The 24,070-nt window shown below is 44.1% G+C and overlaps 1 protein-coding gene across 1 annotated transcript; it reads right to left on the reverse strand.

Moving 5' to 3' along the window:
- On the reverse strand, window positions 1–17,145 carry LOC121922351 (survival motor neuron protein-like). The gene is given in 11 exon segments (XM_042451687.1): window positions 1–461; window positions 880–940; window positions 4,389–4,502; window positions 5,976–6,047; window positions 7,235–7,368; window positions 8,879–8,917; window positions 8,920–8,996; window positions 8,998–9,044; window positions 14,041–14,166; window positions 15,744–15,815; window positions 16,982–17,145. Coding segments are annotated over 10 exon segments (792 nt in total). The 5' UTR covers window positions 17,036–17,145; the 3' UTR covers window positions 1–461; window positions 880–883.
- Window positions 17,146–24,070: the final 6,925 nt, after the last annotated feature.

The raw sequence follows: 24,070 nt of genomic DNA on the forward strand, positions 1-24,070 counted from the left end.
CAAGCTGAAAAAATAATTTTATTGAGCAGTATTTCAAACCAGTTGAGTGTTCCAACTGCTGGTAATCATCCTTACGCCTCTGTACAGTTTTTGTTCAGAACACTATTACCATCCACAGCTATAAAGTGATACACATCAGTGTCAGCCTATTGTCACTGGAGAGCTAGAAAGGGAAAGATATTCAATGCCTTGGAAGATCACTTTAAATGCCAGTGGTAGCCTCATACATCAGGATTCATATGAAAATGCATTGTTCAATAGTCCAGAATAGGCACCCAATTGCTAAGGTATGATTGCCAGATAAAAGTAGGGTCATCCAATCTGTACTCTTGCTAGCAGTGTGGACACCACTATCAATCACTGTATCAGCTGCACTTCTTTCTGTGGATTATCCATTTGGTAATGTCTGCACCAGTGAAAACTTTATTTCTGTCCAATGCAAAGGTGGAATGTCTTGCTCGCTATGGGAGAATTTTTAAAATCTAAATTTAAAGACCCAGATAGCAAAATGACACCATTTTAGCAAATCATCGAATGCTGCCTCTGTTAAGATCATGTTGCATCCCAGACAATTTACGCATCAGTAATACATAAAAGTGAAACTCTGATGGTCAACCACCCCTTCTTCTTAAACACTGACAATGTAGACTAGAAAAATATTAACACCACAGCAAGACAGCATGGTTTCCCCATCTCTTTTCACAAATCTTGATTCATTTAGTTATTATTATTTCTATTGGCTACCGGAAAAAAAATCATAGCCATGGCACAAAAGAAACTTTGTTTCAAAGCTGAGGGTCCATCTTCTGTCTTCAAGAAAAATCCAGCATAGCCTCCCCTGTCTTACAGGTTAAAGCTAAAGCAAAACACAATACTTACAATGTTATTTAGAGTGGGCATGTCTCCCCATTGCAGCTTCCATTCGACTCTGCTTTAAGCCCTGCACAATAAATGATATAGAGCTGTTATAACTGAAGCACAAATTGTTTTGCACCCCTATATACTAGTGGGACTGAAATTAAAATGTGCTAAAATCTGGTTCTGTTCTTCAGTTAATAAGAGAGGTTAAATTACCAGCTCTCAGATTAAAAGAAGGAACATTAGTTGGAGTGTCCTATAATTCCACAAGTGGGAATTATGCAGCCTTTCATGCTGTTGCAACCATAACTCTCTGGTGGCTTGGCTGCTCAAAATGGTGGTTCAACCACATTTGGAGGTCTGTACAATTTCCGTGAATTATTAACCTTTATTTATAAAGCGCTGTAAATGTACACAGGACTGTACATACAATCTTTTTAATTAGACGGTTCCCTGCCCTCAGGCTTACAATCTAAAAAGACATGACATAAAAGGAGAAGTGAAAGGTGGTGGGGCTAGTAGGCTAATACATATAAAGTACATAGCAATACAGGAAATGGTTCGATAAAACAGGCACCAAAAGAACATCAAATAGCAAGTGACAATTATGCAATGCCTGGGAACGCTTCTCTGAACAGGATGGTCTTCAACTCTGTTTTGAAGCTATAGACAAGAATCTGAAGGAAGACAGAGTGCCAACTTCTGTAATGCCATGCAGTTTTCCAGATACAGTGTTCAAGATTTTATGTTTACTGAAAAATTTTCCTGGTGTGGCAACCTGACTGTCAAGGCCTTGAGGTCAATGTCAGTCATTCAGGCACCACTGTAAAACAACATTTATTAAAAGTCTCTCTGACCTAATTGATTTCATCCAAAATTTGCATATGAATTATGGTTTTAAATTGCTTTACCTGATTTTAACTACACTATTTTCAGTTTTCAAACTATTTAATAGGGTTTTAGTCCATTTAAATTATTTCCTGAGTTTTAATACAAGCATTACTGGTTAAACTGATTTTATTGTATAGCATTCTGTGATCGTATGATATAGGACAGAATGTAAGTATTCTAATAAAAAAATAAAAATGTTTCATTAAGAAGAGCTTTGTTGTAGTTGTGTGCCCTTCAAGCCATTTCTGACTTATTGCAACCCTAAGACAACCCTATCATGAGATTTTCTTGGGAAGAATTGGTAAGAGTGGGTTTGCCTTTGCCTTACAAGGGCTAAAGAGAGATTTATTTCACACCATCAATAATTCAAGTGTTGACTGGGTTATATTGTTTCTTCTTCTGTACCTACAAGTAATGACATGGTCATTCACTGCAACTGACCGGCCAAGTTTATCTTAATCTAACTTAAAATCAAATCAAACACAATTAGAAATCTGCAGTTAGTGATGCTTCACTTTCAATTGAAAGGCTCTATTTTATTGTTTAAGCCACTCGGCAATTTTTAGTGACAGAATTTCCTTCATACAGGGGACCACCATTTTTTTCTATCAGGGAACATGTCATATATGAGATGCAGGAATATTTTCTAAGAAAACATAGAAACAAATGGTATGCAGTTAATCATTGGATTTAGGTTGAGTGGTCTATTTTAACTAACCATACTTTGCAGCAAACAGCCATACATTTCAAAATAGGTTAAAATTATTCTTCACAAGCACAGCACTATTCCCAGGGGCCCTTTCCCTGTTCTGACTAGACTTTGGACAGCTGAGAGCTTCATCTTTGCTATGAAGGCAGTCTGACTATACAATACTGACTGATGTAGGCAATCTATAGCCCTGCAGATGCTGTTGGACTGCAGTCCCCATCACCCTGTATCTTTGGCTATGCCAAGTTAGGGCTGAGAGCAGCTGCAGCCCAACAAAATCTGAGGAGTCACAACTTGATCTCCTGCCTTGGACACTGCCACATGTGCCTCTAGTAACCCTCCAAGAAAGAATGAAGTTCTCTCCAATATCCTTTCTGCTTCTAGTAAATAGCAAGACATGCAGCCAGAAATTCAATGTTCCACCCTTCTCAGAAAAGATACTGGTATCTAAGTAATTTGACAGATGACTATATTCCATGTGACTGAACATCATGGCAATCACAGTTAAGATACTCAACCAACTGTGCACAGGAGCATTCAAAAGTGCCAAGTGCAGCACCCACCCCATCCCCTTTTTCCTACAACCAGGAGGCTGCTGAGAGGAGAACTGTGTATAAGTAAGGAACTATTTTAAGTCTCATGATAACACTGAGATGGATGATGATTATTGTTGTTGGTGTTGTTATGGAACAGACTAATTTGAAGATATTTGTCTACCAAATCCGTACAATTGGTTAAATGTAATTATTTTTAAAAGGTCTCATTATTTCTAGAGGATCTCACTGCTTTATCTATCCATAAACATTCATCTTAGAGACACCAAGTTTGAGCAGATTTTTATCAGTTATAGAGACACCTTATTTTAATATATATGTCTAATTTGACTATATTCTGTGTTATTTTCTCATTTTTTTCTCCTCATTCCTTTTTTTAGTATTCATAATGGATTTTTTAAATTAAGGAATAATTTGAAATCTGATGTGGGGGTTGATTGCGAAAAGTCCACCAAACAGTAGCAGAAAGTCCTGCACATGCATGGCTTTGTAGTTCAGCAACCAAGAAAGTGCTGATTACCATATTTTCCGGTGTATAAGGCGACGGGGTGTATAAGACGACCCCCCAACTATTTAAATAAAAATATAGAGTTTACCATATACTCACCGTACAAGACCACCTGAGGCACCGGCCCTTCAAGCCGGCCTCCGAGGCCTTGGAAGGCTGGCGCTGGGTGCGCGCCCGCCTCCCCATGGGGCTGGCCTCCGGCCTCGGAAGGCCGGTGCTGGGCAGGGTCGCGCCGGCCCATGGAGCCAGCCTCCAAAGCCTCGGAAGGCCGGCGCTGGGCGCGCGCCCGCCACCACATGGGGCTGGCCTCTGGCCTCCAAGGCCTCAGAAGGCCGGTGCTGGGCGGGCTCGCGCCGGCCCATGGAGCCGGCCTCTGGCCTCCGAGGCTTCAGAAGGCCGGCGCTGGGCACGCGCCCGCCACCCCATGGGGCTGGCCTCCAGACTCCAAGGCCTCGGAAGGCCAGTGCTGGGCAGGCTCGCGCCGACCCATGGAGCCGCCCTCTGGCCTCCTCCGAGGCTTTGGAGAGCCGGTGTTGGGCACGCGTGCACCGGCCCATAAAGTTTCCCTCCGGCCTCCTTATACAGGGCATATAAGACGACCCCCAACTTTTCAGAAGATTTAAAGGGGTTCAAAAGTCGTCTTATACGCCGGAAAATACGGTAATTTTGTCCTCACTGTCATTTAAAAAAAGTAAATTCAAAACCCATCTTTATTAAGTTGCTGTATCTAAAGGGTTGGTATTTTTGCATATGCAACATTTACTTTTCCAAAGAAACTTCTGAAAAATAAAGCCCATGTACCATTAGATACATATCCAAAATCTAATCAGCTGAATTTTTATAAGGGGAAAAAAGATGTATCTCTTACCAAATAGTAGCCTGTGTGATAACCACTCATATACCAAGCAATCAGCATGCTTCCCAAGGCTTCATCATCATCAGGAGAATCTTGACTAAGAATGGGAGGAGGAGGAGGTATCAACTAGAAAAATAAAGAAGATTTTGAACTAAAATGGCTAAGTTGTCTTCTCGGAAACTTTAAAAAATAATCACAAATAAGTCACAAAACAGAATAGAAATATATCCACAGAACAGATATAGTTTACCTACATATAACCAACATATATTGTTAAAGAAACATATTTTAGTGCTACAATTGTGCATCCTATCTGGTAGTATTTTACTGCACAACTGAGGAATACTGTTAAATGCTGTCTAGTCAACTTTAACTTATAGTAACCAGGTCTTGCAGACTCAAGGCTGTGGCTTCCTTGACTGAGGCTATTCACCTGTAGTGTGGTCTTCCTCTTTTCCTACTGCCATATTCCTTACTAAGCATTACTGTCTTTTCTAGGGAGTCATGTCTTCCCATAACATGGCCAAAGTATGACAGTTTCAGTTTCGTCAACTTGGCTTTTAGAGTGTTCAAGCTTGATTTGATCTATGACCCATTGATTTGTCTTCTTCGCAATCGAAGATATCCGTAGAATTTTTCTTCAGCACATTTCAATTGAGCTGATTTTCTTCCTGTCAGCTATCTTCACTGTCCAACTTTCACAATCATACACAAAAATTGGAATTACAGTGGCATGGACAATCCTAACTTTACTATTCAGTGATATATATTTATACTAGATCTTGTCTAGTTCCTTCATTGTTGTCCTTCCAAGTCCTTATTTCTTGATTATAGTCTCCATTTTGATTATTGACTAAGCCAATGAATAGAAAATCTTGAATTAGTTCAATGTCTTGTCTGCTTTAAAATTATGTAAATCATCTGTGGTCATTATTTTTTGTTTGTTTAATGTTTAACTGCAAACCTGCCTTTGCATTTTCTTCCTTGACTTTCTTCAGTGAATGTTCCAAGTCTTTGCTATTTTTTACTCATAGCATGGTATCATCTGCATATCTTAAATTATTGATGTTTCTTCCTCCAATTTTCACATTCAGCATATACATTAAACAGACAGAGTGATAAAATGCAGCCTTGCCTTACCCCCCACCCCCGCTAACTGGAAAGCATTCTGTTTCTCTGTAGTCTGTCCTGATGTTAACTTCTTGTCTTGAGTACAGGTTACACATCAAGAAAATCAAATGGCGTGGCACAGCCATTCCTTTAAGAACAGTATATAGTTTTCATGATCTATACAATCAAACGCTTTGCTAGAATTTATAAAGCACAGGCAGGGTTTCGTCTGAAATTCTTTTGTGTGCTCCATTATCCAACATGTTTACAGTACAATCCCTAATGCCTCTTTCTTTCCTGAAGCCAACTCAGACATTTGTCATTTCTCACAAATATCATTGTTATACAATTTTGATCATCATTTTGCCTGCATGGGAGATTATTGCAATGATGCAAACAGATGGCTGCTATCAGTACATTTCAGAAATTGGGTTACCAACCTACATGTTGGTATGCTTTTTCTTACCATACTTTTTACCAATCACTCACCGGTGGTCCTGATGGAAACGATGGAGGCCAGCCTGATAAAAAAGGTGGAGGTCCACTGAATTTCATTCCAGACTACATTGGTGTTTCAAAGGCAAGAAAAGAAGATTTTCATTATACCAACAGTTGCAAAATTTAACATGCAAAAGATAACAACAGAACCACACTCGAAAAATGTGTAACAATTCTTACGTATTTTACAACCATGTTACAATACCTGAATAAACTGTTAGCAGCCCCAAAGTTACCATGTTTTTGACAAGCTTTTCTCAAAACTTTCAAGCACAACACATATTCATATAACTCTGAACTAAAACACACTACTTCGGCTTTGTATACAGTATAAGCAGTAGCATTGAAGCCTCACACTCAATTCTTCTTTTATCCCCAGCACAGAAACACAGGAAGCTGCTACAGGTGGGACTTCCCCATTCTTATTCTGAAAACTCCCAGCAGTTTGTAAGCATGTTTAAGGATACATAAACTACTTGGTTAAGCAAGTTAACTAAGTAGCATCTCCCACCCAACATCCCCAATTCTGTTTTACCAGGCAGTAGCTGCTACGAGTGACATAGCACTCTGTCTCCCCTACTGTTCATCGGGGCTCAGCATACTAATGTTTCCACCCTGCTCCTTCCAGCGCGACAATCAGAAGCAGGAACCCTGCTTCAATTCCTCCTCATAATGAAGATTGCTGACAGGAATGGAGTTGGAAATGTCAGTATGCTGTACCCCAACTGATAGAATAAATCCTTGTTGCTTGCAGTAGCTTCTGCCCAGTAAAATAGGATTGGGGGAATTTTTACAAGGGACTCTAAATATTAATCAGAGAACAGCCATGGATGTGTAACTCAAGATTATTTATCTGAAACTGTGATAGTGAATTCCATTCATTAACTTTTATAGCCTGAACTACTGGGCAGGACTTCTTCTGCATTTATTTCAATATCATAGTATAGTCCTAAGTCAGACCACTGACTCAGCACTCTCTCAACAAACTGACAGCAATATCTCTTAGACAGGAATCTGTCACAGTCTTATCTGAGAAAAAACAGGGATTGAATCTGGATCTTTTTTACATCCAAGCAATATATTTTACCACTAAACTACATCCCATGAAACGCCAAACTAGTGCCTTGTCTATTAAAATAATGGCATTTTCAATTCAATTTCTAAAGAAAAAGGTAAAGCAATTACCTAAAACGTCTGTCAACACTACCCTGTAGTAATATAAAGATTTTTAGTTTTCTTTCTATGCTTACCCTGCCAGTACTGGGTATTGGTGGTGGAGGAAACTGGGAATTCCAGTGTGCCTGTTTTGTATGACCGTGTTTACCAGGTGACTGAAAGGAGAGGTCACTTTCGTCTGTAGAATACTGAGTCTCATTTTCATTCTAGAAAAATAAGTATAATTTAGAATTTATGACAGATACTTTTCCAAACCATATTTATGGGCTAGCTACAACTAAAGAAAACTCAAATGCACATCACACTCCTTCTGTTCTCATATTATACCTCCCATAACTTGCTTTTCCAAAGCAATTCACCTTCTTCCCTATTTTTATCGAATTTCAAGAGTCTTGCCCTATCTCATACTTATCTGCCCTTGTAGCCATTTCTACTTAATTCTGTTGCTTGGATCTATCTTCCCTTCTAATCTTGATTTTAAAAAACACACAGTATAATTTTGGAGATCTGAACATTAAGACAATGTTTAAGCTAAACTTTAAGTAAGCAGAACTTTTGTTGTTGGACTATACACACTAGCTTTCCAATTCAGCAGAAAAGCTGAAAGCACAGTAAAATCTTTAAGATAACCTCAAAGGGAGCCAAATGAAAATAAATTACTGTATTTTCTGGGCGCTAAGACTTACTTTTTAACCCAGGAAATCTTCTCAAAAGTTGGGGGTGTCTTTACGCCGGGTGTCATTAAGGGCAGTGCTGAACTTCCGAGCCAGACTGGAGAATCTGCAGTCGCCGCATATAGTGGGGGGAGCTCAAAAACGGCCTGGCCTCATCCCACCCATATGCGGCAATCATATGAAAGCAGCTACCATTCTGATAGTATTGGAGACAGGGAGCACTGGGCAGGCAGGGAGAGCTGACCAGTCCAAGCAGGCTTTGTATACAACAAGGTTTTCCTGCTAAGGACCTGCATTCATAAGTATTTGAATTTAAATATCATATTAAAATCAAATCTGATTTTTTAAAAAAATTTATTTGGGTGGCATTGAGAGGGTATTCTTATACGGTAGTACATCCCAACCATACAGTGTACCCGGTACGAATACCCAGGTTACGAATTTTCGGATACGAAAAAAATCCCAAGGGAATATTTTGGGTTACGATGTTTTTCGGGTAACAAAAAACTTGGTGCTTTTTCGGCTTTTTGCACGGATCCGGTTTTCCCATAGCGCCTATGCAATCGGCTTCAACGCTTTCGGGTACGAACCGGACAGGGACGATTAATTTCGTACCCAGGCACCCTGTATTTTAACTGGAAAAGTTGGGGGGTTGTCTTATATGCCCAGTTGTCTTATGCTGGAAAATACGGTATGCTTATCACAATTTGAGCAACTTGCCATTAATCATCTGGACAAACTCAGAAGAGCAGCAGCGCAGTAGTTGCCTACATAAATAAGAACCAAAACCACATCATACCAAGATACTAATAAATACAATGGGTTTCAAAAACACTTTTCTAAGCATTTTTCTTAGTTCAACTGAAACCATGCACAAAGCTCAAGATCAAACAAAAAGAAGTACAATTCCATCTTTATGTTGTATTAGGTTTATGTCCTTCCCAGATTACTTCTAATACCTCTGCAATACCTATAGCTTTTTTTCCCATCTCAGCGAGGCATACATTTTGTATTTACCTCAGCAGCACTCTCTCTTCATTTGTCCCTCAGTGTCTTCAGGTGGTAGAAGATCTGACAGATTTGCTCTTCCCGATTTCCATATCCTTTATAGACAACACAAGTCCCTTTCTTCCAGTTAACTGAGGTAATAGTGCTTGGTACATGTTGCCATCTTCGACCAAACTGCACTGCAAGCATCACCAATTCTCCACTGCATGGAGGAAAAAGAAATTTATGTTCATGTTGTAATGAAACAACTTCTCCCTTTGCCCCATATACAAACTTATTTTTCTCCTGAATAAATGAATATAGTGCATATGACATAATTTTATTCTTTTAGGAACAACAGATGGCCATCCAGCTTCTGTTTAAAAACCTCCAAGAGGTTGAGGAGGAGACTCCACCACACTCCAGGTAGTGTACTCCACTGTCAAACAGCTCTTATTGTCAAAAGTTCTTAATGGTGAGGTGGAATCTATTTTCCTGTTTTGTATCCACTGCCCCAGGTCTTATTCTCTGAGCTGCAGCAAACAAACTTGCCCCTCTCAGAATGACATGCTTTCAAATGTTTTAAACACAGCTATCATATCACCTCTCATCTTCTCTTCTCCAGCTAAGCATACCTTCCTAAGCCACCCCTCCTACAGAATGGTTTCCAGATCTTTTCAGAGGAAGGATGGCAAAACCACCTCTGAATACACTTCCCTAAGAAAAAACCCTAGGAAATTCATGGTGTCATCATAAGTTGACAGGCGACATGAAGGCACATTCATACACACAGTGTAAAAGATTTGCAAGCTAGCCTTGCAAGCTTCAATTACTGTAGGATTAGGCTACCACAATTTAAACATTCTGCCAGTATAGCTCATGCTATGTAGTGTACCTTCAAGTCATTTTTGACTTATGGTGACCCTCATAAGTAAACCTATCATGGGTTTTCTTGCGAGATTTGTTCAGAGAGGGTTTGCCTTTGACCTCTGAGGCTGAGGCAATGCAATTCCCCAAAGTCACCCAGTGGGTTTTCAGGGCTGAGCAGGGATTCCAACCCTGGTCTCCAGAGTCACAGTCCAATGCTCAAACCAGTAAACTATGCTGGCTCTCAGAGTAACTCATACAGTGCGCCCGCACCATACGCGGGCACGTCATACACGGCCTTGAGCATATGCGCTCAAGCCGCGGGACACGCGCGGGGCGGCGCGTCCCATTCATTGAATGGGCGCATGCACCCATTGCGCCCCGCGCGCTCCCGCCGCCACCGCACACGAGCCCCATTGTTTCCAATGGGGCTCGAGCATAGGCGGAATTCACCTTACGTGCGGGATCCGGAACAGATCCCCCGCGTAAGGCAAGGACGGACTGTACTACTCTATTTTTTATTTTTTAAAACCTGCTTGGTGTTTTACTCGTTTCCAGGAATAACTGCACGTTTTTATTCATTCCCAGCTTATGTTCGATGTTCCTTTAAACCAAAATGGCTTTGGGACTCCAATGTATCAAGAACTGCCTGTGTAATTCATACTGACTGTGTATAAAAATGTTCTAGACCACAAGTGTCTTCTATTGGAAAGTGCTATGTAAGTAAAGCCTTTTCAGCAACAGTGGCATAGCCTTGGAATCTCTCTAGAAAAAGTGCCTGGAACCAATTTACAATGTTTTCAGATGCAGTTTAAGACACTTTTACTGACCTGGGGATTTAAAATGTAAGACTGCTATATCATTTCTGTGTTTTACTTGTGCCTAAACAAAGCCAGTTTGTGCCACTTGTACAGCCAAGGGAAGTATTTCACAACTGGGGTCCCACTTACACAGTACGTTGTCCTCATCAGTGGGACTCACAGTAGACCTCCCTTGAGGATATCTCTGTCTCATCTGAACAAATTGATACTCCCTAAAGTATCGAGGTCCCAAGCAGCTAAGGGTGTTAAGTGTATTCACAAACACCTTAATAATAATAATAAATATGTTTTATTTTAAACCGCTATTCCAAATAGATCATAGTGGTGTACAAGAAAATTATATACAGTACAAGAAAAATCTACAATTAAGATACACTGTACTTCAGGCTAGCCCCTGATGACACTGGGCCGGCCTGCTCTCTCCCTCAACGGCCGAAAGATGACAGTTATGGAGGGAGGCACTCAGTCTTCAGCCAGCCCCTGATGACGCTGGGCCGGCCTGTCTCTCCCTCAACGGCCGAAAGATGACAGTTATGGAGGGAGAGCATTCTGTCTTCAGGCCAGCCCCTGATGACGCTGGGCCGGCCTGCTCTCTCCCAAACGGCCGAAAGATGACAGTTATGGAGGGAGGGCACTCTGTCTTCCGGCCAGCCCCTGATGACGCTGGGCCGGCCTGCTCTCTCCCTCAACGGCCGAAAGATGACAGTTATGGAGGGAGGGCACTCTGTCTTCAGGCCAGCCCTGATGACGCTGGGCCGGCCTGCTCTCTCCCTCAACGGCCGAAAGATGACAGTTATGGAGGGAGGCACTCTGTCTTCGGCCAGCCCTGATGCGCTGGGCCGGCCTGCTCTCTCCCTCAACGGCCGAAAGATGACAGTTATGGAGGAGGGCACTCTGTCTTCAGGCCAGCCCCTGATGACCTGGGCCGGCCTGCTCCTCCCTCAACGGCCGAAAGATGACAGTTATGGGGGAGGGCACTCTGTCTTCAGGCCAGCCCCTGATGACGCTGGCCGGCCTGCTCTCCTCCTCAACGGCCGAAAGATGACAGTTAGGGGGAGGGCACTCTGTCTTCAGGCCAGCCCCTGATGACGCTGGCGCCTGCTCTCTCCCTCAACGGCCGAAAGATGACGTTTGGAGGGAGGGCCACTTGTCTTCAGGCCAGCCCCTGATGACGCTGGGCCGGCCTGCTCTCTCCCTCAACGGCCAAAGATGACAGTTATGGAGGGAGGGCACTCTGTCTTCAGGCCAGCCCTGATGACGCTGGGCCGGCCTGCTCTCTCCCTCAACACGGCCGAAGATGACGTTATTGAGGGAGGGCACTCTGTCTTCAGGCCAGCCCCTGATGACGCTGGGCCGCCTGCTCTCTCCCTCAACGGCCGAAAGATGACAGTTATGGAGGGAGGGCACTCTGTCTTCAGGCCAGCCCCTGATGACCTGGGCCGGCCTGCTCTCTCCCTCAAGCGGCCGAAAGATGACAGTTATGGAGGGAGGGCACTCTGTCTTCAGGCCGCCCCGTGATGACGCTGGGCCGCCTGCTCTCTCCCTCAACGGCCGAAAGATGACAGTTATGGAGGAGAGCACTCTGTCTTCAGGCCAGCCCTGATGACGCTGGCCGGCCTGCTCTCTCCCTCAGGCCGAAAGATGACAGTTTGGAGGGGGGCACTCCAGTCTTCAGGCCAGCCCCTGATGACGTGGGCCGCCTGCTCTCTCCCTCAAGGCCGAAAGATGACAGTTATGGAGGGGGGCACTCTGTTACAGCCAGCCCCTGATACGCTGGCCGCCTGCTCTCTCCCTCAACGGCCGAAAGATGACAGTTATGGAGGGAGGCACTCAGTCTTCAGGCCAGCCCCTGATGACGCTGGGCCGGCCTGTTCTCTCCCTCAACGGCCGAAAGATGACATATGGAGGGAGGGCACTCAGTCTTCAGGCCAGCCCCTGATGACGCTGGGCCGGCCTGCTCTCTCCCTCAACGACCGAAAAGATGACAGTTATGGAGGGAGGGCACTCAGTCTTCAGGCCAGCCCCTGATGACGTTGGGCCGGCCTGCTCTCCCTCAACGCCGAAAGATGACATTATGGAGGAGGGCACTCAGTCTTCAGGCCAGCCCTGTGACGCTTGGGCCGGCCTGCTCTTCTCCTCAACGGCCGAAAGGACAGTTATGGAGGGAGGGCACTCAGTCTTCAGGCAGCCCCTGAGACGCTGGGCCGGCCTGCTCTCTCCCTCAACGGCCGAAAGATGACAGTTATGGAGGGGGGCACTCAGTCTTCAGGCCAGCCCTGATGACCGGGCCGGCCTGCTCTCTCCCTCAACGGCCGAAAGTGACAGTTATGGAGGAGGGCACTCAGTCTTCAGGCCAGCCCTGATGACGCTGGGCCGGCCTGCTCTCTCCCTCAACGGCCCCAAAGAGACAGTTATGGAGGGAGGCACTCGTCTTCAGGCCAGCCCGATGACGCTGGTCCTGCTCTGTTCTCTCCCTCAACGGCCGAAAGATGACAGTTATGGAGGGGGGACTCGTCTTCAGGCCAGCCCCTGATGACGCTGGTCTGCCTGTTCTCTCCCTCAACGGCGAAAGATGACAGTTATGGAGGAGGGCACTCGTCTTCAGGCCAGCCCTGACCCCTGAGACGCTGGGCCGGCCTGCTCTCTCCCTCACGGCCCGAAGATGACAGTTTGGAGGGAGGCACTCTGTCTTCAGGCCAGCCCCTGATGCACGCTGGCGGCCTGCTCTCTCCTCAACGGCCGAAAGATGACAGTTATGGAGGGAGGGCACTCAAGTCTTCAGGCCAGCCCCTGATGACGTTGGGCCGGCCTTGCTCTCTCCCTCAACGGCGAAAGTGACAGTTATGGAGGAGGAGGGCACTCAAGTCTTCAGGCCAGCCCCTGATGACGCTGGGCCGGCCTGCTCTCTCCCTCAACGGCCGAAAGATGACAGTTATGGAGGGAGGGCACTCAGTCTTCAGGCCAGCCCCTGTGACGCTGGGCCGGCCTGCTCTCTCCCTCAATGGCCGAAAATGACAGTTATGGGGGAGAGCACTCTGTCTTCAGCCAGCCCCCTGATGATGTTGGGCCAGCCTGCTCTCTCCCTCAACGGCCAAAGATGAACCAGTTCTGAGAGGAGAGCACTCTGTCTTCCGGCCAGCCCCTGAGGACGCTGGGCCGGCCTGCTCTCTCCCTCAAAGGCCGAAAGATGACCTTGAACTAAGCCTAGAACATGTGGCCAGTCCAATGCATTCTTTAAGTCTATTATATTTGATGTTAGTATCATACAGTAATGTAAATATTGCTCTCATTTCTAGAACAGATCTGAATCCATGACAAAAACAGAGGCCTGTGTTAATACCAGGCTTTTTGGTATTTCTCCATAAATTTTCATGTACAATGGCAATTAGGTGACTAACAGTTTGGGTTCCTATGCTTTCATTTTATATCTGGGAGCAACTCTTGTATTGAAAAGGATTAGATCTTAATTTTATATTTAAAAAAGAGTGATTCTAAACAATGCATTTTATCAGTTTTTGTTTTAAAAATAACCTGTTTTTGTGCTGCAGCATTACTCTTTTTCCTACTTTTGTTCTTCTTATTGTTTTTTCTTTTTGTTCCAGCGTTTTGTTCAGTCTTATCCAAAGACTCTGAACAGTCACCATTCTTCAAAGCATTCTGTTAGAAAAATTTAAGAGAAAATATTTGAGAGTTTTAAAAAACCTAATTCAGCTACCTCCACTTTTGATTCCCAAATTACAGCTATTTTTCAATATTATTCAACATATACCTATATTATGCATTCATAGCATTTGATATTAGTGATTTAGTCTATCTAGCTGAAAAATAAAAACTCATTTATACAAACTCTAACTTCCAAGGAACCCCAAAGAAAACAACTGTTAGTCCATAGCTTAAAGATCTGATCAAATTAAATGTACTTTGATGAAAAAACTATTTCAAAAAGTTTGGAAAACAATGGCTATGTTGTGAAGTCCTTCTTTTCTTTCTCAACATGCAAGCCATTCCAAGTCCAATCTTATTCAATCACAGATATTTAGTCCTTCCATTGTTTTCTATTTAAAAGCAACGTCTTGTCGACCAACAATTTAAAATTAGTTAAAATATGGCAATACTTCTTTGAAATGCAATCTTTTATATACAGTGTTCTAAGCACTAGAATTAAATGGATAATTATTGAATTAAATTTCTGGTACCATCGCTTTCCCAAAGTTCTTGACATCGCCAAAGATTACCAGATAAATTCCTACTGCATTTCCTTGATAATGAAGGTGTTAAATGACAATTATACAAAATCTAAATCTGTATTCAAGCAGATTAGTAAAAACTTGAATTTTGAATTTCCTTTTGGAATATGTATTTCTACATTTGTTCCACGTCGGGACCACAGCTAAATGCATGTGTGATGCCTGTGACAGTCAGATCCCCACAAAGCATCCCTCTTTCCCTCATTTTGAGTTAGTGAACCTAGTCTCTTGTCTAGCAACTTGCTTCTTCTGGCAAGACTCCAGTTCCCCATCGCAAATGGGGGGAAATAAGGAATTAATTATATACACAGTGCCCTTCCTGAAACTGGCCTGATACCTTAAACAGCTGAGAGACTGAACAGGCAAAGCTTTCCTTGAAACTATATCGCTGCATTATGAAAGTGCACCTGTGGATTTTGTATTGCAGGTCTTGCTAATGGCATTCTGCTTAGTATTCAGGTGCAATTTTCTACTCCTTCCTTCCATTCCTTTTATTTTTGCTTTCACTCTACCTACTCATGCACAGAAAAGAGGAACTACTATACACTCATCCCTCCATATTTGTGGCTTTGATATTTGCAGCTTTGATAATTCATGGATTTGATTAATATGTTCTCTCTAGGAATATCTAAGTCCTCCAGTGCAACTCTGTGGTCAACTTTAAAAGTTGCACTGAAAGACCTAGAGATTCTAGAGAGACTACTCTGTATATTCTGTAGCTGAATACTTTGTAGCTCCTCCAGTGCATTTCTATGGTCAGTGTCTGTCGGACGTTGACCACAGAGTTGCACTGGAGGACCTAGAGATTCCTAGGAAGGTGTCCTCTCAGGTAAAAACATGGTGTTTTTGTTATTTGCTTTCCCCCCATATTCATAGGGGTCTTGTGCCCCTAACCCTTGTGAATATGGAGGGACAAGTGTATATGCTTGAGTAAGTTGGTTTTCCCCCACAGCAGCAACTCCCAAGTTGTACTCAAGTTGTGCTTACTTTGAAGGATGCAACTGCTTTATCATATGCTTTTATGAGTGCTGTATCATCCCATATATCTGAATCATCACTCTGTAGGGATGAAAAAAGAAAAAATACACAAGGTTATTTTTAAATTACAGAAAGGTTTAAAATTCAAGAGTTTACAGATTGCCTTCTTCAGTGCACCAAGACTATCTCTGTTTGTTGTTGTTGTTGTTGTGTACATGTTATTGTCAACTGATGGTTGAGCCTATCGCAGGGTTTTCTTGGCATGATTTATTCAGAAGGGGTCTGCCTTTGCCTTCCTGAGGCTGAATGCTTTCAATGGCTGAGGGGGGATCCGAACCCTGGTCTCCAGAGTCGTAGCCCAATGCCTAAAAACCACACCACCACAATGGCTCTCTCCCAGTGTACAGTGGGACCTTGGTATCCTCTGGGTTTGGCCCCCTGACCGCCTCTGGATACCTGAATCCATGGGTACTCAAGTCCTGCTATATACAAAGGGGTAAAGTGGCAAAATAATACTAATACTACTACTACTAATAATAATAATATTTTTAATTTACATCCTGCCTCTTCCCAGAGGATCAAGGTTTACTTTCTGGAATGTGTATCTTTCTGGAATATTTGGATAAAGATCCATGGATAGGGAGGGCTGACCATGTATGGACCATATATTATCTGTATAGATATCATCTCTGCTTGATTGCTGTTGGGGGCCTTCAAGCCGTTTCCAGCCCTAAGGCTGACCCCTCCTGGGACTTTCTGGGAAGGTTTCTTCGGAGGTGGCTTGCTCCTTCCATCCTCTGAGGCCGAGGCAGCATGGCCTTCTGTCTAAGGTCTCCCAATGGGTCCTCCTCATGGCTCAGCCCTTGTCTCCAGAGTCACAGTCCCTCGCCCAAACCACTAGGCGCCACTGCCTGCATCCTGATGCCTATTAATGCCAGGATGGCTCCAAAGGGAGGCCTCGTGGGGTTCCGTTGTTTCTCGAGAATGGAGCGGCTAATCTCCTGCCAGAAGAGGGGGATCCTCTCCCAAAGGGTTCGGCCTGCACCAAACGGAAGGGCGGCCTAGTGGTCTGACTGAGGGCTGGACTCTGGGCCCAGGGTTCAAATCCTGGCTCAGCCATGGAAACCCTCTGGGCGACCCTGGGGCGAAGTCGCCCTCTCTCAGCCTCAGGGGAAGAAGGCTGAAGGGTAGTTCCGCCTCGTGGTTCCCTGAGTCAGAAAGGCCTCGCAGGCCCACGATGCCTCTACCTGCCCGGCCCCTCGCCTGAAGAGCACCCCTTCCTCCTCGCCGCGGGAAGCCATCAGGCCTCCCCCTCCTCCAGGCCCGAAGCCAACGCTCCCTCGCAGGCCTCGCTTGGTCGCCACCGCCGCCGCCTTCTTCCCTCAGAGGCCTCCTCCTCAGCCTCGGTGCTGCTGCCCTCTACAGGCGGGGAGGCCTCGCTGCCTTTCCCAGGCGCCATCAGCCTAGAACAGCGGTCCCCAAACGCCGGTGCCCTTTAAGGCTTTTGGACTTCAGCTCCCAGAGTCCCAGGCCATTGGCCAACGTGGCTGAGCCTTCTGGGAAATGAAGTCCAAAATCGCTTATTAAAGGGCACAGTTTGGGGGCCACTAGAGAGCTCTTACAGCCCCCTTTGAGACTCATTGAGAGAGAGACGTTGGCAGCCTGAGCTTTCCTAGATTTAAGTCTACTTCCTCAGATGCATTTGGTGGAGAGGAAGCCAGGGACAGGCATATATATGCCATTGGTGTGTGAGTGAGAATGACATTTACATACCAATGGCATATATGCATCTGAGGAAGTAGATTAACTGGAAGAAAGAAGTTGGCAGCCTGAGCTTTTCTGGACTTCAGTCTACTTCCTCAGATGCATTTGGTGGAGTGGAAGCCTGGGACATACACATACACACAAACACACACCCGAATGGCTTATATATGTCTGTCCCTGGCTTCCACTCCACCAAATGCATCTGAGGAAGTAGACACACATCTAGGAAAGCTCAGGCTGCCAACTTTTTCCTTACAGTGTCCCCCTGGAAGTCAAGGTAATAAAGTTGAGGTGGTTGTACTTTGGCCACATCATGAGGAGGTATAATAACTCATTAGAAAAGACAATGTTTGTATAGGTGGAGGGATATAGAAAGAGAGGAAAACTGCCTGCTAGATGGATGGACTGTACTAAGGAGGTCATAAATATGAATTGACAGGACTAAACCAGAGTGGTGGAGGACAGTGGGCCTTGGAGATGTCTCTTCTACAGGGTTGCCATGAGTTGAAATCCACTCCAACGTGGTTAACAACAAACCTCCACATTATATAGGCCTCACCATGTACCATTTGAAACAAGACAGTGCTGTCTTTTTTTATATTTCCAGACTATCCCATCATTTTAATATAAATGCCATTTTTGTCCCCTTTTCAAGAAAAATGCCCTGTTATGTTGTGGAAAATGGTTTGAAGTTCCTTGTTTAAAATTGTGGTTGTCAAAAAAAATGTTTTTGTGTGTGTCATGGAGTGTGAGGTGTTTTATGATAAGGTGTTGAAAGACCAAAATTTGCCATGTAAGGTTACTTCATTGGAGAAATATTTGTGGTATGATCATGGTGAAATACAGTCCTCCTCTATGCCTACCTAAATGTTTGTATGAGTTCATTGGCTGAAGAGTTATTGTTTGCTGAGTATGTAAATGTAGTAAACAATGATGGTGTGTAAGCACTTTGAGGATAAACATCACTCAGCTCTGCCAGTGACCTTGCTGCTGCTACAGTGCTAGGTTTCACTGAAGTATACAATGTTGTGTCTAGTCCAATTGTTTGGGATGAGTTTCAGTTGATGTAGCCTAAGGTATAGGCAAAGCACTTGCAGTGGTGCATCCAACCACATAATCCTCTTATTAAAATTAATCTAAGGAGTATGGCAAAGTAGGTCCTGGATGTTGTATATGCTTCTTTACATGAAACAGCGGTGCACTTAAAGAAAAGCACTTTGGACCTCGTGCTTGTTTCTTGACAGCTACAGGCCAGTTGCAAACACTGCATTTCAGGTGAAGGTTCTTGACACAGCTATGGGAGTGCCTGTGCAAGCATCAGTTATCTAGATTCATTTCAATCAGAGTTGAGGGCATTGGCATTATTAACTGGGATGTTACACAGTGCAGAGAGTGGCACCCAGGAAGGGCATGCTTTTGCCCTTCCTGCTGCTCTGTCATCAGGCTTCTTTCCCTGGTGACAGAACAGCCAGGAAGGGTTCATGTCTGTCCCTATTGCTGCCTCATCACCAGTCTTCTTCTCCAGGGAGAAAGCAGGGCAACTAGGAAGGGTGCATATCTGCCCCTACTGCTCTTCTATTGCCAGGCTTACTCTCCAAGAAACACTGGCGATGAAGCAGTCAAGAAGGGTGTGTGTTTACCTTTCCTGCATCGAAAGACAAGGAGGGCTCAACCAGGTTCACCCTCCTCTGTAGTGTCAACCGGTGTGGTCTGAACCCCACACACCCAGTGACACCACTGGCTGAGGGTGGATTCAGGACTGAATAGACCTTGGTGACTGACGGATTACCTGTACAAAAGAAGTGGGGAAGCACCATTTTGTTGTACTGTGGTATTCTGGCGCAGTTTAGTGGGATGGAAGTCGGGGTCAATATACTTCTACAGTTCTGTTCATAGCAGATTCCAGACAGTTATATTGACCTACAATTTCTCAACCCATTAGCACCTTTTCTAATGAAAAGATGTTGGAGACACCCTAATATCTTTATGAAACTGTTTGGAGAGGTCACCAGAACATTTTGAGCAAAGCGTCATCAATATGCTGATGGCACCAAATTTCCCTGTCACATCTGAATCAGGTACAGATACAGTGCCGGGATACAGTGTTGGACTGGATGAGAGCCAATAAACTGAGGCTGACAAAAGTCCTTGTAAGCAATCAGTTTTCATATCTAGCAGGTACGTAGACTACTTATTCTGGATGGATCTGTTCTGGATGGCACTTCCTGCCTTATCAGACACTCCTGGCTTGCCAGAGCAACACTGCATTATTTGGAGCAGTGCATTTAACACAGTGGCACCTATGTGCAAGGTTATTCTCTACACTGGTACTCACTGTGAAGGTTCCTTTTCTGCAGTTGTGGGGAGGCAATCCTTCATGCTGACTCTGGTTCCTCCTTTGTGATTCAAAGGTAGGGCTTCAACATGTAAATCAACCTTAGTCCCTGAGAGAGAGGGCCAGTCCCACCTTCCCAATGATGGTATGACTAAGCTCCAGACAACAAAAACATACCACCAGCAACCAAAAATAAATAAGACCTCCCCCAACCAGAGTGGGCAGTCCATCCCCACAACTGCGGAAAAGGAACCTTTACGGTGAGTTCTAATGTTCTGTTTTTCTGCAGTGTAGAGAAGCAATCCTTCATGCTAGGACCTACACAAGTGGTCACTGCGCCCATCTGAGTATGCAACTTCCAAATCACAATGACACAACCTATTACAGAACATGCCAGCCAAAGGACACATCCACAGGGGAAAAAAATTGTCTATTTGATAGTGTCTGACAAAAGACAACAGGGAATCCCATGTGGCTGGCCTACAAATCTGTAACAGAAAAGCTGCCAAACAGCCACAGAAGTAGCAGCAGTATGAGTGGAGTGTGCCTGAATCCCTTCTGGAACCAGCAAAGAACTATAATTATAAACTAATTCAGTGCATAGCTTCAGCCAACAAGACAAGGTGGAAGAAGATACCCATCAACCTTTAGTCTTCTCTTGAAAAGAGACCAATAGATAGTCTGATTTGTAAAATTCCATAATTCTAAGTAGAACTCAAGAAGCCTTTTCACATCTAACAAGTGCCACTCTCTTTTGGTGCTCTGGGATCTGGACAAAAGGATGGCAAAATGATGGAACATAGTATTAACTTTAGGGACAAAGGAAGGATCCAGCCTAAGAACAATGGAATGCTTGTGAAAAATACACAACTTGTCACATGTTGACACTGAACTTGAGACTCTGAAAGCCAATGTAATAATTACTGTACCAATAAAATATTTTCAATGTAGATATTTTTAATTTTGCTGATCTCAAAGGTGCAAAAGGAGCCTTCAATAATGCCTGCAGAACCACATGTAGATCCCAGGAAGGGAGTGTACTGTTCTCAGCCAAAGAAAAAAATACTCTTTAATAACAACAACAACAACAAAAACACTCTGCACTTGTGGATGGGATATTAGCAGTTTACTCCACTTTCCTTTCATGATAGAAACCAAGGCAGAAATGTGTATCTTGAGAGTGCTGGTACTAACACTCATCGATACTGTTACTAGAGATGGTTCAAATCACCTGCAGAAAGGCCAAGACTGACCACACCAAGGCTGACTGATGGTGCATCCCTTTATGCTGACACCATCTACAAAAGATGTTCTCTAAGCAGACTTGTACAAGTGCTTAGTGGAGGGTTTCCTAGCTGAAAGGATGGTCTGAATGACATCATCATCATAACATTCAGCAACTACTAGCCCTTCCCACTTAACCTCTAGGTATGTAATTGTAACCAGCCTGGGTCTGATGCAACAGGTCTGGCCACGGTGGAAGAAGCCAACTCTCCTGAACCTGCATGTTGACCATTTTGGAAAATCAAGGCCAACAAGGCCACCAGAAAATCTCTGCTCTCTCCATCTTTATTTCTTGTAACAACCTGAAGAACATCACTACCAGAGGAAAGACATAGCACAACACCCTCAGTTCTTTCAGTTAGTCTCAAAGGTGGTACAAGATTTCTTTACATACTAACAGACTAACTACGGCTTTGAATTCTACCCTCAGCCAAGTTATCATGAGAGAACTGAATGCCAATGTCCCTTCCATCCAAAATTTTGATACAAACAATAACCTGAGAAGCAAAAAGATCTGCCCAAGGAACGCTAAACGCTTGTACTATCCTTTGAAACACCAGAGGGTTCAGGACCCATTCTCTCTGGTCTAGACTATTTAGCTAATTAGCCTGTACTGAACATGATCCTCCAGGTAAGCAAACCTGAGGTACACTGGGTGTGTTGGGAGTGTGCAATCCTGCTACCTAGAAGTAGAGAGATGCCAAAGTCCCTCTCTTGCATCCCTTCCAGAATCATATGCAAGAACTTCTGCTTGGCCACAAAGCAATTGACTGTGAAGGCTCAGAATGGCCCTCCAGTCCTTGGGGTTTTTTTTGGGGGTGGTGGTGGTGAAGAAGAGTATAGGAAGAACCTAAAAGCCTCTCCTGAGGAGGAAATGGCTCTTTTGGCCTTTATCTGAAGCATCACTGAGAGTACATTTCTGCTGATCTGGGACTGTGAGACTGAAGAAATTTGAAGAGTTTTGAATGAAATCAGTGGTATAACCCTCCCTCACAGTCCTGCTCACAGACATCTCTTCCCAGTAATGGGCAAAATATAAGTGAACCCCAATTGAGAACCACCCCAAGTTACAAGGATTGACTGGGCTTTCTACCATTTGTTAGAAGATGTGGAGCTGCCCTTACTGAATCCTTTGGGATGAGGCAATTTTCTTCTTCTTTTCTAGACAATGATGGTAATATTCTTTTTGTGTTTCCCATCAACATGTGATCTAAGGCAGTATCAAATCATTTGGATCCCTTAAAAGGGCATGTGGTCAGATTGGCTTTGGATTTATTGTCCACTTGTTTCAATGTTTTAGCCAAAGTTGCCACCTGGCAGTAACATCAGCTGCCATGGCCTGCTGGACAAATTGAAGCAAATTCAAACTAGCATCTGCCATAAAAGATGAGGCCTTGGTCAATTTACTAATTCCCTAGTGAAGTTTAGTCTCTTCTGCGGGAACAAGGGAAAGTTCTTCGTTCCACTAATAGATACCCTGGCAGTTAATGGTGTAATGAAAATAGCTCAATTTTCCAGAGGTGATACCTCATGAGACCTGCACAAAAAATTATCCAGTCTCTTGTCTTCTGGATTTTTAGGTATGTCATCTCCATGTTTAGGAAACACAGAACCCAAGACAAAACTCAGCCACTAGGGTATCTGTAAGGGGCAATTTTAGTTTTTCCATCTCTTCAAGTGACAGCAAATAAAAACACTTTGCAAAGACTGGAGCTGACTGGTTTCCATAACCACAACCTGAGTTTTTTTAAAAAAAAAACACCTTTGGGAAAGGAACCATGGAATGGTCCTGCTTAACCTCAGCCCTTATTTCTGGTATCCCTACAATAGCAGCAGCAACCTTACTAACAGCATTCAATCCCAAAGCCATTGCCTTCTTCTGCAGCAGGATAGGAAACGTCTCAGAGTTAAACAAACAGGGAGAAATATATTCAAGCAGAGACCACCCACACCAAAAAATTGGGGATAGTTCTTCCTACTCCCTGTCATACTCCGGAGAGAAGAAACATATTTCGTCTTTTCAATTTCTTAGTGAGAAACCATTGAAGTGGCATATTTTATACAGTCCCCACTCCTTCCCCTGAGGAAGAAGATTCAGAGAGCATGCTTTCTGGATTGTTTTAACCACTTCTAGCCACTAGAAGGCTCAGGAGTATATCGTTTTCATGTCTTTTCTTGTGGTGCTTAGTTGTTCCAGGTCTGGGAGCTGCTTCCCCCACCCTGATTCACTGGATTCCACAGTCTGCCTGGCTACAAGGGAGATCCAGTGACACCATTGCTGGGGAAGCTCCTGACTATTAGTAACCAGGAGAGGAAGGGAAGTAAGAGCATGTCACATATGCAATGTGCATGCATGCACACACACTTGAAGTCACGCTAGTCAGTTCCTTCACACAGCCAGTGCCACCACGACACCCTCCACTGGTGCCTCAGCAGCACCAACAATGGAGTCTGAGAGAACTGGCTGGCCTGAACCTTCTGCACATCCTGTGGGCATTTGCTCATATATACGATCAATTAGACTTATCTGAGGAGAGATTGTAAGTACATGCAGTTGACATGACCGTGCCTATTAGGGTGGTAAAGAATGGTTCTACAACAAAAGAAAAATCTGAAGTTAAGACTGACCATCCATCCGTCTTAGGGTGGTAAAGGCTCAGGTAAGGATCCGGAGTGGACTATAACTCTGAAGATCAGGGTTCAATTTCCTTCTCTGCCATGAAACCTACTGGGGGACCATGGTCAAGTCACATGCTTCCAGCCTCAGGGGAAGGCAATGGGAAACTTCTGAACAAATGTTTCCAAGTCTATGATGGGTTTGCCTTAGGTTGTCATACGTCAGAAATGACTTGAAGGCCCACAACATTCACCCAGCAATTCTGACCCAATCTCAAATTTTAGCCAGAGCACTAAAACCTCTGTTCTGATGTAAGCTAAGAGAGGTTGGAACTGG

The sequence above is a fragment of the Sceloporus undulatus genome, chromosome 2 (genome assembly GCF_019175285.1).
Source record: "Sceloporus undulatus isolate JIND9_A2432 ecotype Alabama chromosome 2, SceUnd_v1.1, whole genome shotgun sequence".
Taxonomy (NCBI): domain Eukaryota; kingdom Metazoa; phylum Chordata; class Lepidosauria; order Squamata; family Phrynosomatidae; genus Sceloporus; species Sceloporus undulatus.